This window comes from Scyliorhinus canicula, chromosome 25, assembly GCF_902713615.1.
Source record: "Scyliorhinus canicula chromosome 25, sScyCan1.1, whole genome shotgun sequence".
Taxonomy (NCBI): domain Eukaryota; kingdom Metazoa; phylum Chordata; class Chondrichthyes; order Carcharhiniformes; family Scyliorhinidae; genus Scyliorhinus; species Scyliorhinus canicula.
In genome coordinates, this window is record NC_052170.1 from 7,246,170 (window position 1) to 7,262,418 (window position 16,249).

The 16,249-nt window shown below is 51.1% G+C and overlaps 1 protein-coding gene across 1 annotated transcript in view; it reads right to left on the bottom strand.

The window, feature by feature from the left end:
• Positions 1 to 16,249, bottom strand: part of LOC119957047 (complement C3-like) — a 232,881-nt gene that overhangs the window by 155,026 nt on the left and 61,606 nt on the right. The window contains exon 13 of the mRNA XM_038784653.1: positions 9,821 to 10,024. Within this exon, the coding sequence (XP_038640581.1) occupies positions 9,821 to 10,024 (204 nt within the window). The remainder of the gene's footprint in view (positions 1 to 9,820; positions 10,025 to 16,249) is intronic.

Genomic DNA, 16,249 nt, shown 5'->3' on the forward strand with positions numbered 1-16,249 from the left:
ATCATTTGTCCAATACACGGCATGTACCCACGTCTTGCGGTTATTATTAATAAAGATAAAAGAGCAACAGGAGTTTTTGAACGGCAAGGTCAGCCAACAGAAGACGGAGGCCCTGGAAGACAAGGCCAAAGTGGTGGAACCGATCAAATTGGAGATCGAGAGAGTGGAACAGAGACTGGAGTCCCAGGGCCCGGGCGAGACAGAAAGTGGAGGTGGCAGTGGGGCAGCACGAGGAGCAGGGGGTCATGAGGGAGACCCAAAAGAGGCTGATGAAGAAGGTGGAAGATCTGGAGAATCGTTCCAGAAGACAAAACTTGAGGATCATGAAGATGCCCAAAGGCAAAGAAGGTGCAGAGGCCGGCACGTATGTAGCCAAAATGTTGGAGAAGTTTATGGGGGAGGGGGCCTTTGACTGACCCTGGAGGTCGACCGAGAACACAGGGTGCTGATGAGGAGGTCGCAAGCGGGGGAGCCACCATGGGCAATGGTGGTGCGCTTGCACCACATTCTGGATAAGAAGATCCTTTGGTGGGCGAGGCAAACAAGGAAGTGCACCTGGAAAGGGAACAAGCTGCAGGTGTATCAAGATTTGGGTGCAGAACTGGTGAAGAGGGGAATTGATGGGGGTAAGGAGATTGGAGGCCTTGGGCGGAGGCCACCATGCTACCTGGACGGGCTAAGGAACGGAGTGCAGTGAGGGGTTCTCAGGAAGTAGGCGCAGGGGAGTGGAATGGGGTTGATGTTTTGTGTAAGAGTTGTGGGGGGGGTAGGGTTGCTGTCAAGGAAGCGGCTGATTTGGAGCAGTTGGAAAAGGATCGATGACGGTAAACATCCGAGGGTGGGCCTGGAGGGTCATGTGACACAGGCCGTTAAATTTTTTTAATGTGCTGGCATCCACTGTACGCTGGGGTAGTGAATTCTACAGATTTACAACCCTTTGAGAGAAGTCATTTCTCTTCATCAACTTGCAGATAACCTCACGTTTATCCATGTTAAACTCCACCTGCCAAATCTTGGCCCATTCACCTAACTTATCTATGTCCATTTGTAAATTTCTTATTTCCTCTTGCTACTCCAACTTACTACTCTACCTATGTTGGTGTCATCTACAAATTTTAAATTTAACGAGCACAGAAACAGATTTTTAATTGGTAATAGATAGAAGTGTTATCGAGAACAGGCAGGAAAGTGCAGTCGAAGGGCAGCACGGTGGCCTAGTGGTTAGCACAACCGCCTCACGGCGCTGAGGTCCCAGGTTCGATCCCGGCTCTGGGTCACTGTCCGTGTGGAGTTTGCACATTCTCCCCATGTCTGCGTGGGTTTCGCCCCCACAACCCAAAAAATGTGCAGAGTAGGTGGATTGGCCACGCTAAATTGCCCCTTAATTGGAAAAAATAATTGGGTACTCTAAATTTATAAAAAAAAAAGAAAAAAAAAAAAAAAAGTGCAGTCGAGGTCAGACGCGGTACAGTAGCACAGTGGTTAGCACAGTTGCTTCACAGTACCAGTCTCCCAGGTTGATTCCCGGCTTGGGTCACTGTCTGTGCGGAGTCTGCACGTTCTCCCCGTGTCTGCGTGTTTCCTCCGGGTGCTCCGGTTTCCTCCCACAGTCCAAAGATGTGCAGGTTTGGTGAATTGGCCACGATAAATTGTCTTTAATGTCCACAAACGGTTAGGGTGGTTACAGGGATAGGGTGGAGGCTTGGGCCTAAGTGGGGTGCTCTTTCGAAGGGCCGGTGCAGACCCGATGGGCCGATTGTCCTCCTTCTGCACTGTAAATTCCATAATTCTATGAGGTCAGCCATGATCGCACTGAATGGGTGGAAGGGGCTCGAGGGGGCTGAATTGCCTAAACCTGCTCCTAGTTTTCTGTTCTATTTTGGTTTCTGCAATTTTGCTCCGTAGCCTATTTTCAGTTGGCTTCTTCCAGTGCTCAGGATTTCCTATGAGAGGGACAATGGGGCATTGGAAACTAATCCTAAAGAGAGACAATGGGGCTTTGGAAACTAATCCTAAAATAGCCGCAAATAAGTTCATATTCTCAAGAATATGCAAAATGAGTTAGGGATTACCTTCCCGAAATTGGCATTGCCTTCCTCTCCACTTGCAAAAGCGAAAATGAGGGGACTTCCGGTTGCGGCTATGCGGAGCTAAGCCGCACGTTCGGCAGCTCCCGCTTTAAAAGGACTTGTGGGCTCTTTTAAGGGCCCCAAACGGCGCTGATTCGACGATTCCCGGTGGATAAAGGGGTCTGGAGCAAAACCCCCCGGGATTTATGGTGCGGACTCGGAGTGGGGCGAGGAGAAAAACGGCAGCAGCTCCCCTGGAAAAGCGGGGGAAGGTGGACAAAATGGCGGCCGGTGGAGCCCCTGAGGAGTGGAGGCAGTGGGCTGAGGAGCAGCAGGCGGCCCTTCTGCGCTATTTCACATAGCTGAAAGGGGAGTTGTTGGAATCCCTGAAGGTGACGACGAGTAGGCTGCTGGAGACCCAGACAACCCAGGGTGCAGCGATACCGAGTTGCAGCAGCAGGCCTCTGAGCGCGAGGAGGAGGTTTCGGCCCTCGTGGGGAAGGTGGAGATACACGAGACACTTCATAAAAAGTGGCAAGATTGGTTCGAGGAGATGGAGCTTCGGTCACGGAGGAAGAACCTGCGGATCCTGGGCCTCGAGGAGGGGCTGGAGGGGTCGGGCCTGCCGGCCTATGTGGCCGTGATGTTGAACTCGCTGGTGGGGGCAGGATCCTTCCATCTGCCCCTGGAGCTGGAGGGGGCCCATAGAGTGCTGGCCAGGCGGCCTAAGGCGAATGAACCCCCGCGGGCGGTGCTGGTGCGGTTCCATCGGTTCAGTGACCGGGAGTGTGTTCTCCGATGGGCCAAGAAGGTGAGGAGTAGTAAGTGGGAGAATTCGGTAGTGCGTATCTACCAGGACTGGAGTGCGGAGGTGGCCAACGGAGAGCCAGGTTTAACCGGACGAAGGCGGTGCTCCATGGAAAACGGGTGAAGTTCGGCATGTTGCCGCCTGCGCGCCTGTGGGTCACCTACAAGGACCGGCATCACTACTTTGAGTCCCCGGAGGAAGCGTGGGCCTTTGTGCAGGCTGAAAAGCTGGACTTGAACTAGAGATTGGGGGCTGTGAGAGTTTTTCTATTCTATTCATGTATCATTGTTTATGCTGTAGCGGGTTATTCTGTTTGTTTTTGTCTTTTCTCTCGCTTTTGGATGATGTGGGTTATGGTTCTGTGTTCTAAGGGGGGTACTGGGGTTTGTGGTTGATCTGTGTCTTTGTTTGTACGGAGTTGGTGGTTGGGTTGGGACTGCGGTTTGGGAGCTGCGTTGGTGGGGTGGGGCAGTGTGAAATCTCGGGCTTTTCTCTGGTTTCCCGCGCTGTGGGACGAGGGGGTGGAGTTGGTGGCAAGGGGCGTGGTTATTAGACCGGGTTTCCCACGCTGAAGCGGTGCCCAGGAGCTGATGCAGGGGAGGAGGGGGGACCTCATATCTGGAGGGGTCAGAGTTAGAGCGGGAGCTGCCGGGGTCAGCAGAAGTCAGCTGGCTCACGGGAGTACAGTGGAGGGAGAGTCGCGGCTAGGAGGGGTCCTAGCCTGGGGGGGGGGGGGGGGGGGGGGGGGGGGGGGGGGAGATACCGGGTTGCTGCTGGATTGGCCAGGGAGGAGTTCAAGGGGGTCGGGGTGAGGTTCTATCACCGTGGGGAAACGGGCCGAATGGGTGATGGCCAGGGGCGAGCAGTCGATGGGTATGGCAAGTCGAGGGGGGCGGGGTGCCCCCTGATCCGGCTGATTACGTGGAACGTGAGGGGGTTGAATGGGCCGGTTAAGCGGGCCCGGGTGTTTTCGCATCTGAAGGGGCTGAAGGCGGACGTGGCCATGCTCCAGGAGACCCACCTGAAGGTGGCGGACCAAGTCCGTCTGAGGAAGGGGTGGGTGGGGCAGGTTTTCCACTCAGGGCTTGACTCGAAGAACCGGGGGGGTGGCGATCCTGGTGGGGAAGAGGGTGGCGTTTGAGGCGTCTGAGGTGGTGGCTGATAGTGGCGGCAGATATGTGATGGTGAGCAGTAAGCTGCAGGGGGAGAGGGTGGTGTTGGTTAATGTGTACGCCCCAAATTGGGATGATGCTGGTTTCATGAGGCGTATGTTGGGCCGCATTCCTGGCCTGGAGGTGGGGGGCTTGATAATGGGGGGGGGACTTCAATACGGTGCTGGATCCCCTACTGGATCATTCTAGTTCTAGGACAGGCAGGAGGCCAGCGGCGGCCAAGGTATTGAGGGGGTTTATGGACCAGATGGGAGGAGTGGATCCCTGGAGGTTCGGGAGGCCGAGGGCTCGGGAGTACTCTTTTTTCTCCCATGTGCACAGGGTTTATTCCCGCATTGATTTCTTTGTTTTGAGCAGGGGACTGGTCCCGAGGGTGGAGAGGGCCGAATATTCGGCTATCGCGATTTCGGACCATGCTCCGCATTGGGTGGATCTGGAGATGGGGGAGGTGCGGGACCAGCGCCCGCTTTGGCGTCTGGACGTGGGGTTGTTGGCTGATGAGGAGGTGTGTAGGAGGGTTCGGGGATGTATCGAGAGGTACCTCGAGGTCAATGATACTGGGGAGGTCCAGGTGGGGATGGTGTGGGAGGCTCTGAAGAAAGTGATTAGGAGGGAGCTGATCTCCATCCGAGCCCATAGGGAGAGAGGGGAGAGGAGGGAGAGGGAGAGATTGGTGGAGGAGCTGTTGAGTGTGGATAGGAGGTACGCGGAGGCCCCGGAGGAGGGATTGCTGGGGGAATGGCGTAGCTTGTAGGCCAAGTTTGATTTATTGACCACCAGAAAGGCGGAGACACAGTGGAGGAAGGCGCAGGGAGCGGTCTATGAGTATGGAGAGAAGGCGAGCAGGATGCTGGCGCACCAGCTGCGTAAGCGGGACGGGGCTAGGGAGATTGGTGGAGTGAAGGATAGAGATGGGAATGTGATGCGGCAGGGGGCAGAGGTCAATGAGGTCTTTAGGGACTTCTATAGGGAACTGTACCGGTCGGAGCTGCTGGCGGTGGGAGGGGGAATGGAGAATTTTTTGGACAGGCTCCGATTTCCAAGGGTGCAGGAGGAGCAGGTGGAGGGACTGGGGGCGCCGATCGAGTTCGAGGAGCTGGTCAGTGGGATTGGCCACATGCAGTCGGGGAAGGCGCCGGGACCGGATGGGTTCCCGGTTGAATTTTATAAGAAATATGCGGACCTGCTGGGCCCCCTGATGGTCAGGACCTTTAACGAGGCATGGGAGGGGGGTGTTCTGCCCACGACGATGTCTCGGGCACTAATCTCCCTGATCCTGAAGCGTGATAAGGACCCCTTGCAGTGCAGTTCATACAGGCCGATTTCACTGCTGAATGTAGACGCCAAGTTGCTGGCGAAGATCTTGGCCACTAGAATAGAGGACTGTGTGCCGGGGGTGATACATGAAGATCAGACGGGTTTTGTGAAGGGGAGGCAGCTGAACACTAACGTGCGAAGGCTGTAAAATGTGATAATGATGCCGGCAGCAGATGGAGAGGCGGAGATTGTGGTGGCATTGGATGCGGAGAAGGCCTTTGACAGGGTTGGGGGGGGGTACTTGTGGGAGGTGTTGGAGAGGTTCGGGTTTGGGGTGGGGTTTATTAAATGGGTGAGGTTGCTGTACGAGGCCCCGATGCCGAGTGTAGCGACAAATGGGAGGAGGTCCGAGTACTTCAACCTCCACCGTGGGACAAGGCAGGGGTGCCCCCTGTCCCCCTTGCTTTTTGCGCTGGCAATAGAGCCTCTTGCCATGGCTCTCAGGGAGTCGAGGAGGTGGAGGGGTTTGGTGCGAGGTGGGGAGGAGCACCGAGTGTCGCTGTATGCGGACGACTTGCTGTTGTATGTAGCAGACCCGGTGGGGGGAATGCCGGAGGTGATGGAGATTCTTGCTGAGTTCGGGAGTTTCTCGGGATATAAATTGAACCTGGGCAAGAGTGAGCTGTTTGTCGTACACCCGGGAGATCAGGAGGAGGGGATTGGTAGGCTCCCGCTAAAGAGGGCAGTGAGGAGTTTTAGGTACCTGGGGGTTCAGGTGGCTAGGAGCTGGGGTACTCTGCACAAGCTCAATTTTACTAGGATGGTGGAGCAGATGGAGGAGGAATTTAAAAGGTGGGACATGCTGCCGTTGTCGTTGGCGGGTAGAGTACAGTCCATTAAAATGACGGTGCTCCCAAGGTTTTTGTTTTTGTTTCAGTGCCTCCCCATTTTCGTTCTGAGGGTCTTTTTTAGGAGGGTGAACAGCAGCATTCTGGGATTTGTTTGGGCGCACGGGACTCCGAGGGTAAGGAGGATCTTTTTGGAGCGGGGCAGGGATAGAGGGGGGCTGGCGCTGCCCAACCTCTCTGGGTACTATTGGGCGGCTAATGTCTCGATGGTACGCAAGTGGGTAATGGAGGGGGAGGGGGCAGCATGGAAAAGGATGGAGATGGCGTCCTGCGGAGGCACGAGCCTGAAGGCACAGGTAACGGCTCCGTTGCCGCTCCCTCCAACGAGGTACACCACGAGCCTGGTGGTGGCGGCCACCCTCAAAATTTGGGGGCAGTGAAGGCGACACAGGGGGGAAGTGGGGGGCTCGGTGGAGGCCCCACTGCAGGGGAACCACCGGTTTGTCCCAGGGAACATGGATGGCGGGTTCCTGGGGTGGCACAGGGCGGGCATTAGGAAGATGGGAGACCTGTTTATCGACGGGAGGTTCGCGAGCCTTGGTGAACTGGAGGAGAAGTTTGAGCTCCCCCGGGAATATGTTCAGGCACCTTCAGGTCAAGGCGTTTGCTAGGCGACAGGTGGAGGGGTTCCCTTTGCTGCCCCCGCGGGGGGTAAGGGATAGGGTCCTTTCGGGGGTGTGGGTCGGGGATGGGAAGGTGTCTGACATCTACCAGGTAATGCAGGAGGTGGGGGAGGCGTCAGTAGAGGAGCTGAAGGCTAAGTGGGAGGTGGAGCTGGGGAAGCGGATTGAGGAGGGGACATGGACGGACGCCCTGGAGAGGGTGAACTCCTCCTCTTCATGTGCGAGGCTTAGTCTCATCCAGTTCAAGGTGCTTCACCGGGCCCACATGTCCGGATCTAGGATGAGTAGGTTCTTTGGGAGTGAAGACAGGTGCGTCAGGTGTTCGGGGAGTCCAGCGAACCATGCCCATATGTTCTGGGCATGCCCGGCACTGGAGGAGTTCTGGAAGGGGGTGTTTAAGTTAATTTGCTTATTGTTAATTTATTCTGTTGTTTATTGGGGTTGGGGGGTTTGTTATATGCGTTGTTACGGGTGCCGGGGGGTGGTTATTATTATTATTGTTATTGTTTTGTTGATATATATTTTTCAAAAAATTCCAATAAAAATTATTTTTTTAAAAAAGCAAAAGCGAAAATGAGTAGGATACCCCCACAAGTGCACAAGTTGATTCCCGGGGATTTCCCAATGGCGTGGGGCTGTCCCACAATGGGAAACATCATTGACCAGCTGGCGAAATAGAGCATCCCGCCGATGTGCTGAACGTGAAATCTGGCATGGCAGGACAGAGAATCCAGCCCCTGTTAGTTAGCCAATCTTCTAACAACATATCACCCCCAGCTCCATGAAGTTTTATCTTGTGTGGTTACCTATTAAGTGTCACCACATCTACCCGGCCATACAGAAAATTACCCAGGTATGTCCTGCTCACAAAAAGCAGGACAAATCCAATCTGGTCAATTACTGTCTTATCAGTCTTCTCTTAATCATCAGTAAACTGATGGAACCACTGTCATCAACAGTGCTATCAAGCGGGACTCATTTTGTAATAGCCTACTCACTAACGCTCAGTTTGGGTTCTGCAATGATCACTCAGCTCCTGACCTCATTACAGCCTTGGTTCAGACATAGACAAAAGAGCTGGACTCCAGAGGCGAGGCGAGAGAGACTGTCCTTGACATCAAGGCAGCATTTGGTCAAGTATGACATCAAGAAGCCCTGGCACAACTGGAGTCAATGGGAACTAGGGGGGGGAAACTCCCCACTGGTTGGAGTCATACCTGGCACAAAGGGAGATGGTTGTGGTGGATGGAGGACAGTTATCTCAGTCCCAAGACATCACTGCAGGAGTTCCTCAGTTAAGTGTCCTAGACCCAACCACCTTCAGCTGCTTTATCAATGACCTTCATTCCAACATAAGGTCAGATGTGGGAATGTTTGCAGATGACTGCACAATGTTCAGCACCATTTGCGACTTCTCAGATAACGAAGCAGTCCATGTCCATCTAGACAACATTCAGATTTGGGCTGACAAGTGGCAAGTACCATTCGCGCCGCACAAGTGCCAGGCAATGACTATCGCCTACGAGAGAGAATCAAACCATCACCCCGAGACATTCAATAACATTACCATCACTGAATCCCCACAATGAACATCCTGGGGTTTACCATTGACCAGAAACTGAACTGGACCCAGCCATTTAAATACTGTGGCTACCAGAGGAGGTCAGAGTCTAGGAATGCTACGGCGAGTAACTAACCTCCCGACTCCCCAAAGCCTGCCCACCACCTAAAGGCACAAGTCTGTAATATGATGGAATACTCTCTACTTACCCGGATGAGTGCAGCTCCAACAACACTCAAGAAATTTGACACCATGCAGGACAAAGCATTCATAGAATCGGAGTGCAGAAGGAGGCCATTCAGCCCATCAAGTCTGCATTGGCCCTTGGCAAGACCACCCAACTTAAGCCCAGGCTTCGACCCTATCCCTGTAACCCAACCTAACCTTTTGGACCCAAAGAGGCAATTTAGCGCGGCCAATCCACCTAACCTGCACATCTTTGGACTGTGGGAGGAAACCAAGGCACCCAGAGGAAACCCACACAGACACAGGGAGAAAGTGATAACTCCACACAGACAGTCACCAGAGGCCGGAATTGAACCTGGGACCCTGGAGATGTGAGGCAGCAGTGCTACCCACTCCACACAGACAGTCACCCGAGGCCGGAATTGAACCTGAGACCCTGGAGCTGTGAGGCAGCAGTGCTACCCATTTGCCACCGTGTCCTTTCCATAAACATTTACTGTCTCCACCCGTGCTCACTGCAGATACTTACTAAGGCTCCTAAGGCAGCACCTTCCAAACCCACAACCACTACTATCTAGAAGTACAAGGGCAGCAGATACACGGGAACACATGGGAAGTTCCCCTCCAAGTCACATACCACCCAAACTTGGAAATATATCACTGTTCCTTAACTGTCACTAGATCAAAATCCTGGAACTCCCTCCATAATAGCACAGTAGGTGCACTTACACCACATGGACTGCCTCAGTTCAGGAAGGGAGTTCACCACCACCTTGAAGGGCAATTAGGCACGGGCATCAAATGCTGGCCTAGACAGCGAAACCCATATCCCAAAAAAAAATGAATTAAAAAAAGTATTGAATGCATTTTGGAAATCCAAATTTATTACACAGACTGTTTTGACACGATGTGACCCAACTCCCTCAGCTGTTGTTCTCTTTTATCCACCCTGCGTGTAGCAATCTCAAATAACTCCAATAAATCTGACAAACTTGATTTCCTTTTCATAAAATGATGTTGCTTCTGCCTGATACTGTAGTATTATAATTGACCAAATGTTCTATTACTACTTGCATATTAATGGATTCTATAATTTTCTCAATGCCAGATATTAGACTAATTAGCTTATGGTTTCCTATTTCTGACTCCTTCCTTTCTTCATTCAACCTCCCAACACTGGAAGTTAGATTAAAAATGTTGCACAGATTCAGCCTCAAACAAAACAGAAATACTTACTGTTCCCATGCACGTGTCTTTCACATCGACCCATATGGAATCAGCAACCATTTCAATTTTCGATCCCTTTGTTACATGGTAATACACCAGCAGTCTGAACGATGGAATTAGATTAGGGGTGATTGGAATGAGCATGTTCACCACGATTTGACCCACCGCCCTCAGCTGTCGTTTAACTAACACGATCGTTCCTCTGCTTATCAACTGATCGAAGGGACAAAAATAGAGAAATTAATTCAGAGACAAAAGGAGGTTAAAGTAGAGTAAATCATTTTGAAAATCTATGGATGCATAAGGACTTTTGACAGATTTCAATGATCCCACTATGTGAAATAAATGAGGAAGTGGACAGTGCACTTATCAGGAAACATCTGAATGAAAGCCATGAGCATAATTTTATCATTAAATTAAAAACATTCTAAATGTGTATTAAAGAATAATACATGTTACAGTTCGGAACTGACGACAGACAGGTCTACTTCGGCAGGTAGCTACATTTTTGAGCAGCTCAAAGTCAGAGCACATTTTAAAAAGGATGACAGTAGTTAATATGTGGGTAGAAGGTGGTATTGCACTCCTTGCAGAATGTCAGAGCTCCTATTTCCCATGATTGACATGTCTCACTGCCCAACTTCCCATTGGTTTTAAAAACCTGTTACTGATTCTCCACCTAACTACCAAGGATATCAAATCACCAGTTAAATCACCCCCCCCCCCCCCCCCCCCCCCCCCCCCCCCTTTAAGGGGGCTTTGGGCATGACTGGTCACCTGACTCCAGTTACCTAGCCATATAGATCACCTTTGCTTGATGAGTGCCAACATATCCGGGGGCTTTACCTTTGCGGATATTGCTGCGTTTGTGACTCTGTACTGCCATGAAATGTTCAGAATATGCCTCAGAAAGCAAAGATGAAAGTTGTTCAAAATCCTTTCTTGATAGTTGTAATGCATTGATGTTTCTCAGCAAGGTTCTGAGAACACAGGCCTCATAGCCCTGATTTTGATCCTCAGCTTGATGTTATTTCGTGCACATTTTGAGTTCGCCAAACGTGCAGCTGTTTTCTCATTCATTTGTTGAGTTCTGAATCAAAAAAGAATGGGCTGGATTCTCTGTTTGGGAGAGTTTGGGCACGCTTCAACCGAATAAATTCGATGTGCAGTTTTGGGAGCATTTAGCAGGATGCTTCTTGGCGGCTGTAGTGACGAAAAACACCCCGCTATTCAAGACACTTTATTTAACCTTGGGGAGTTTCTTTTCGCTGAGTAATTTCCTTCTGGAGTGCCCTGGGCAACCTGGTACTGCCAGCCTGGAATCCTGGCACTGACAGGATGGCTCTGCCAGGGTGTCCAGGTGGCAGTGCCAAGGTACGAAAATGCCAGAGGGAGTGTCAGGGTGCCACACTACCCTCATACCTGACCACTAAGGGGTCTTTAATGGCCTGGGAGACCCCCAGGTGCCATTACAACAGGTCCATCTTTGTGTGGATTAGTGTTAAATGGTATCCTGGCGAGGTCACCCAGGCATGGTCCCGGACGCCGGGAAAATCTGGCGTATTTTTAAACGGGCAAGATACTGACCTGGGTCATGCCCAGTGAAGTTGAGATCCTGATAGCAACATTTTGCGAGATTCCGCTAAATCTGGCAAGACATTTCGGGCATCTCAAATCTCATGAGAGCTATTGTCCAGACACCAAGTTGGGTGTGACGTGGTCACTGAATCATGCCATAAGTGTTCCTGCCAGAACTGAATGGCGTGCGATTCCCGTTTCCATTGGGGGTGCTATTTGTTCCTGAGTTCAGCACATGCAAATGAGCCAGAACTTTGCCCACATGAATTGCGAACAATTCCCATTCCTGCTGGTGTTCAATTTGCAGGGGCCGGAATTTGGGCTAAACAGTATAACAGCTAGAGCTGCTTGGAAGCAGTCCAATCATCACACACTCTCATTCCAGCCAAGAAGATGGCTCAAAGAATACCTACTGATGGAACCATCAATTCACCAGACACGTGTTTCCGATATGAATATAGGCTTTAATCTACTTACTACAGAGCCAGCCTGTTACCCGTTGACGAACTCTCAGTGAACTGCAGGCCGACTCTGGACAAGGGTATTTATACAGCAGCACTAGGGGGAGGAGTCGTGGGCGGAGCCAAGGGTGGAGCCCTGTACAAGCTCCTGAGCATTCCCAGAGCTACTCCCCCTAGTGGTCGGATAACGCTACTGCGCTTACAAAGATATAGTGTGAATTATCATGTTACATTCACCACACCTGCCCCCAGATTTTGTGAAGGTGAAGTGTACAGAATGCTGGATGCTGTGCAATGGAGGAGGGACACTCTCTTCTCCAGGGTGGGGTGGAGACTTAAGCCCACAATAGTCAACAGCGCCTCTAAGGAGTTGGCAGAGACAGTGCTACCAGCCTCACCACAAAGTCCAGAACCCAGTGACGCATAAAAATGGATGACCTCCTTAGGATTGCTTGGGTGAGTCACTACCAATTTTCCCCTGGCATCACTCCCATCCCTCATTCCTCGCATCACCACATCCCAATCGCCTGGAGGCCAAACAGAAACCACCTGCCTGCATCTCCATTCCAACCCACCCATGCACACAAGAAGCCACCAGCTACAGACCCCACATGGAAGTCGCCTCCCAGTGTCTACGTCTTTTCTGTGTCCTCTCGCATAAGGTGAGCCATAACAGGTGCAAGAGACATAAGACTAGAGGGGGCATTCCTGAATTACAGATCCACACCCCAGCCAAGGAGAGGGGCGAGGTCCAGGAAAGGGCAGTGGCTGACACAGAGGTCAGAATGCAGCAAACAAGCGAGAGCCAAGGCAAACAAGGCTACCCTCATGTTCCTGCGGCAAGCGAGTTACCCACTTCCACAGATCTCTTCTTCCCAAGATCTCAACATGTCTTTTGTCTTGCAGGATTGCCATCAGACCAGGCTGGACCATCTGGAATGCTGCCCTCCAGCCACATCCCCAGCATACCCTGGACCACCACTACAGGAAAGACACTGATTTCTCATCACTGCTGTTACCTGCACCATCGCAGAGACCATCACTTCAGAGGGCGATTTTAGTGAAGAGACTACCGAGTCACTTTTTAATGCGCACTGCACACATGCTGCAGTACATCAGATGGAGGCAGGGAATCCTAAGGGAGTAGAATGTTAGAAGGCTGCCTACTCCCAGGGAATAGCTGTCATCCGGACAGGAATCGTGCTTCTGGAAAGTATGATCCCGTCTCTGGTCGGCATACAGACATAGAGTCAGGATTTTAAGCAGGTGGTGTCAGCATCTTTCTAGTGCCTGCAGATACAGCTCGAGGAGTTGAAGTGCCGTCAGGCGCAGGAGATGTTGCTGACAGTGGTACCCAGGCCAACACTGAACATGTGGATGGCTGACACGGAGATCAGCATGCACCAAAGCACCCAGAACAGAGCTTCTCTCCACTGGGAAAGCAGTCATTAGCTCCACCAGTCATGGGGAGACCTTCTATGAGCCTGCTGGCACACCAACTAAGGAAGCAGGCTGCCTCAAGGGAAATAGCATAGGTTAGGGAACGGAAGCATGGTCGTGGCCCCAAAGGACATCAACAAGGGTTGGATGAATTTTTTAAAAATGTTAGAGTACCCAATTCATTTTTTCCAATTAAGGGGCAATTTAGCTTGGTCAATCCACCTACTCTGTACATCTTTGGGTTGGGGGCGAAACCCACGCAAACAGAGAATGTGCAAACTCCACACGGACAGTGACCCAGAGCCGGGATCGAACCTGGGACCTCGGCGCGTGAGGCAGCAGTGCTACCCACTGTGCCACCATGCTGCCCTGAGGGTTGGATGAAATCATGGAATGCATTAATTCTATGCAGTCAGGGAAGGAGCTGCAACCGGATGGATTCCCGGTGGACTTTTCCAAAAATATTTGGCATCACAGGCCCCACACCTGCGTGAGATAATCAATGACTCGCCATCGAAGGGGCCCTGCCACCTTACGCTGACACAGGCCTCAATTTCATTTATCCCGCAAAAAGACAAGGACCCAGTGGAATATGGGTCAGACAGACTTGGCTCATTCCTGAACACTTACACTAAAGTCCTGGCGAGGCGACTGGAGAGTTGCTTCACAGATTGCGTAAGATCAGACTAGGTTTGTCAAGGACAGACAGCTAACAGCGAACATCAGGCGCCTGTTGAACATAATTATGACCTCACCCGGGGAGGAGACACCAGAAGTGATCATCTCTCTGGACGCTGAGAAAGCCTTCAGCCGTGTGGAATGGAGGTACCTCAAGGAGGTGCTTGAATGGTTTGGGTTTGGACCAGGGTTCATCACGTGGGTGAAACGTCTGCTCAGTGCTTTCACGGCCAGCATGCGGACGAATGCCACCAGCTCTGATAATTACCGACTTCGTTGAGGAACGCGGCAGGGTGCCGCTGTCTTGACTATTGTTCATACTGGCAATTGTGGCAGTAGCCATTGCTCTTAGATTGAAAATCCAGAGAGGTGTCAGGGAGCACAGAGTTTCACTCTATGCAGATGATCTGCTCCTCTACATGTTGAACCCCCTAGCTAGCATAAGAATGATAACGGATCTCCTGAGGGAGTTCAGAGTCTTCTCAGGTTACAAACGCAACCGGGGTAAAGCAAATTCTTCCCGATGAATCCCTGAGGGGGAAGAGCAGAGCTGGAGGAGCTACCGTTTAAATTGACCCTGACCAAGTTCAAGTATCTGGGGATACAGATAGCTCACAATTGGATAAGGCACCACAAGTGGAACCCGTCCAGCCTGGTGGAGGTGAAGAGGTGTCAGGGGGGCTTAGCCAACCACATCCACAAGTTCTAGTCCTGCCCCAGACTTAATGGGTTCTGTACAGCCTTCTTCGAAGTCATGTCCAGGTTGGTGGGCGGGGGGGTTGAGGTATCGGAGCCTTGTGATAGTCTTCAGGGTGTCAGAGACCCCCCCCCCCCCCCACACACACACACACACACACACACTCACACACAAATAGAAGACAGGGAAAACAGGAATGGCAGGCTGGCCCAGGAAACACAAAGAAACAAAAGGGGGCTCAGAGAAAAAAGCCAAAGTCATCTGCCCAGTCCTGCACCACAGCCAATCGAGAGAATGTAAATAGCCCACAGGTCACTCATGGCTTTAGTAGAAGCACCAATATTTGCATAATAACTTACTACACCTGTCCCAAGTGTCTCCATCCTCTGTATTTGATGATCGAGTGTTGCTGTTAAATTTATCGCTGTTACAGTAAATACTATAGTTTTTCTCAATATGTTCAAAATGCACTCAGGTAACTATGCACAATGCACACTCTGCTCAGATGAGGCAACCAGACCCCAACTTGCACAGAAAATAGATCCGCTGCCTGATCTAGGCCATACAGCACAGACCTCTTGGAAGGTAGTACTATTCACAAAGTCACAAGAATCAGTGCAGTAATTCACTCCACACAACTTTGAGGGTTGTGAATGCCTATTTAATACTGGTGGATAGACTTCAATTTGAAGAACATTGCTTTTCTGAGAAGAACTGCATGAGAAACCATGTTGGTGCTTCGGGATACATTCCGGGAAGGAAAATTCAGCCGGAATGTAGCGACTAGGCACTTTTCGCAGTAACTTCATTTGAAGCCTACTTGTGACAATAAGCGATTTTCACCTTAGCTCAAGAAATTCAGTAAAGTTCATAAAAGGCGCGAGTGAGAAGTGGACTTACAGGATGGTCACAGTGGTCAGAATAACCTCATCTCTATCCAGGGTCAAACCAGGGTGGGGACTCGCGATATTTGGGGTTGGGGTGGAGCCGGGAGTGCAGGAGGCGAAAGAGGCCGGTGTCCTGGCCTTTGCCTCCCCCTAGTAGCCCGCCGAAGGATTCTGTTACAATGGAAGGATGCAAGGCCCCCAAGCGTGGAGACCTGGATCAGTGACATGGCGGGATTTATAAAATTGGAAAAGGTCAAATTTGCCCTGAGAGGATCAATGCAAGGGTTCTATAAACGATGGCAGCCTTTTCTGGACTTCCTGGCTCAGAGATAGGTAACTGGGTCAATAGCAGCAGCAACCCGGGGGGGGGGGGGGGGGGGGGGGGGGGGATGGGGGGGGTGCATTATTGTAGTGTTTATTCTGTAACTTTATAGTGTGTTAATTTGCGTTGTTGTTAAAATGCTGGGTTGTTCATGGGGATGGGGCGAATGTATATGATTGTTAATATTATTGTTATTTTCGGTATTTTACTAAGGTGCGTTATTGTTGTATAAAATCAAAATTTCTCAATAAAAATTATTTAAAAAAAAAAAAAAAGAATAACCTCATCTCTTTCCACAATTAGTTTTTTTACAGAGGACTCTTCAACTGATTCTTTATCAATGACAATTTAACCTGCTATCCACCAGGAAGACTC